Genomic DNA, 2371 nt, shown 5'->3' on the forward strand with positions numbered 1-2371 from the left:
CTTTTAAGTATATGGATGAAATAGAGCGGAAATAGCACCGGACTGGGAGTCAGAATACTTGGGTCCTCATCCTGCATCTCATAAATAGGTAACCTTGGGAAAGCTCTTATTTCCCTGGGCTTCGGTTTCCTTATTTGTAAAATGAAGAAGTCGATCTCCAAAGTCCTTGGTAATTTTAACAACTTGCCAGTCTCATTTTCTTCTGCCCCCCACATTTGGGAGGGAGTGCTAATGCAGCGCACGTCTTCCGTCTTCAGTAAACATCTACCCATTGGTTAAGGAGCCAGAGCGGCCCGAAGAGGCTGACGAGGCGCCCCCTTCTCAGTTCTGGAGCACAAACCCTCTGCAGCCGGCCGCAGCGGCTTGTTTGTGTCTCTTCTCCGGGTCTGTGAGGTCCTTTAGACTGCTTTTCACTCCCCAGCCGATTCCTGGAGTAGAGTTGGTGCTCAAATAATTAGTGAACGCGTGAGGGAAACAAATGAGAAGTGGACCCTGCCATCCGGGAGCTGCGCAATTATCTAATGAATTTCTGCAAAAAGTTATTAAATAAATGACCCGGCTGCCTCAAGGCGACTGCCGAGCGTGAACGTCGCGCAGTGCAGAGGAAGGGAGGAAGCCTTCCGACCTCTCTCGCGGGAGGCGGGTCGGCGGCGGGGGCGGAGCCGGTCGGCTCGGGCGCTGCGCGCGCCCCCGCCCTCACCGCGCGCGCCTCGGGCCCCCGCGAGCCTGGCCGGCTGGCGGCGCGCGGTCTTCGCGTCGCTCTGGGCTGGCGGCCGCGGCGCCGCGCGGGTGGGTGGGATCGTGGCGGAGCTCCAGGCGCCCGGGCAGGGGCGAGAGAGCGCCATGGCGGCTGCAGTGGCGGTGGCGCCCGCTGTCCACGCCGCGGCGAGGTGAGAGGGTCGCTTCTTCTCCACGACCGAGGAGGCCCCGGCTGCCCACCTGCCTTCCACGCGGGCCGCGGCTCCGGCATGGCCGGGATCATTAAGAAGCAGATCCTGAAACACCTGTCCCGGTGAGAGCACCAGCGCCGCCCCCGGCTGCCCCGGGGCCCTTCCTAACCTCCTTGGACCTCCCTTACGCCGCGCTCGGGCCCGGCCTCCCTCTTCCCAGCCCCGCCGGGACTGCGTGGCGGCCCCTGCCTCAACTCGAGCCTAGACAGCCTCACCCCGCGCCCGCTGCGCCAACCGTTGTCACCACTCCATTCCTCCCCCGCCCTGGGCCCTCCGGTGTAGGGCTCTCCTGCCCTTGGACCGGTGCCCCTACACCCCTCCCCACCTCAGCGGCCCCCGGGACTTTTTCCAGAGGGCTCTCCTGGTCTGCTGCCTCCAGCCTCAGTTCCCACTCCTCGGAGCAGGTCACGCCGTCCTCTGGCCGTCTCTCCGAGGCCCCGACGCAGCCCACCCTTTCCTTCCTGCCCCTGCTACGTTCCCTCTGCCTCCTCCCGCGTTTGAACCTGCCGCCCCTACCTGGGAGCCTCTGCCCGCCTCTTGGCCCGCCCCAGCAGCCGCTGCACTGCCCTCCTCTCCCGGACGCCATCCCCTTCCCCCTCTAACCCTGCCACCCAGTCCTGCACAGCCCATTTCCCCCTCAGGTTTCCAAGGCCGTCGCTGGTTTTTTCTTTCCCAGAAGCTCCCACCTCCTGCTCCTCTTCTGTCTGACCCTGTTGCATCACCCTTGAAAAAGCCCTGTGCCCAGAGCCATACTCCTGAACTCCTTTCTCCTTTGCTTCTCTTCTCATTACACAGACTAATTGGAGAAAGGTCATGAGAGTTGGGGATAAAGTTTCAGCAACCTTCCCTTTAAGACGATGTGGAGGTTTTTTGACAGCCTGTGAAAAGAACCAACAACAACGTTCACTTCTGCTTTGCAGTCTTTTATGAAGCAATGTTATGTCGCTCCGTAATTTTGGGGCATGAGGAGGTTGGCGGACAAAATAGTTTTCAGGTGTAGCTTGCTGACGGCTAGCCCCTGTGTTACAATTGCAGGTTGTCAGAACTGGTGGCCACAAAAATTGAGAACTAGCTTTTCACTTAGCTTTCGCTTCTTATGCCAGGCTGGAGTTGGTGATGGTTAACACCTTAACCAGCCTTTGTACCTCAAGTAAAGAGTGATCCAGGGATTCGGTCCTCAGTGGTTAGTGGTTTTTGGAAGGTGTTGTGTGTGTGTGTAGGGGGAAGATGCCAGTCAACATGGGACACCTAGGCACTAATATATCTTTCTGGGTCTTCTTTTTCTTTTTTTTTTTTTAAATTTAGACAGAGTCTTGCTCTGTGGCCCGAGTAGAGTGCAGTGGCATCATCATAGCTCACCGCAACCTCAAACTCCTGGGCTCAAGTGATCCTCCTGCCTCAGCCTCCTGAGTAGCTGGGAC

The 2371-nt window shown here is 58.6% G+C and overlaps 1 protein-coding gene across 1 annotated transcript in view; it reads left to right on the forward strand.

Annotated features, from left to right (window-relative positions):
* The first annotated feature begins 843 nt into the window (after positions 1 to 843).
* Positions 844 to 2371, forward strand: part of UHRF1BP1 (UHRF1 binding protein 1) — a 64026-nt gene continuing 62498 nt past the window's right edge. The window contains exon 1 of the mRNA XM_012646568.1: positions 844 to 890. Within this exon, the coding sequence (XP_012502022.1) occupies positions 844 to 890 (47 nt within the window). The remainder of the gene's footprint in view (positions 891 to 2371) is intronic.

The sequence above is a fragment of the Propithecus coquereli genome, unplaced genomic scaffold (assembly GCF_000956105.1).
Source record: "Propithecus coquereli isolate 6110/MARCELLA unplaced genomic scaffold, Pcoq_1.0 Scaffold248, whole genome shotgun sequence".
Classification (NCBI taxonomy): domain Eukaryota; kingdom Metazoa; phylum Chordata; class Mammalia; order Primates; family Indriidae; genus Propithecus; species Propithecus coquereli.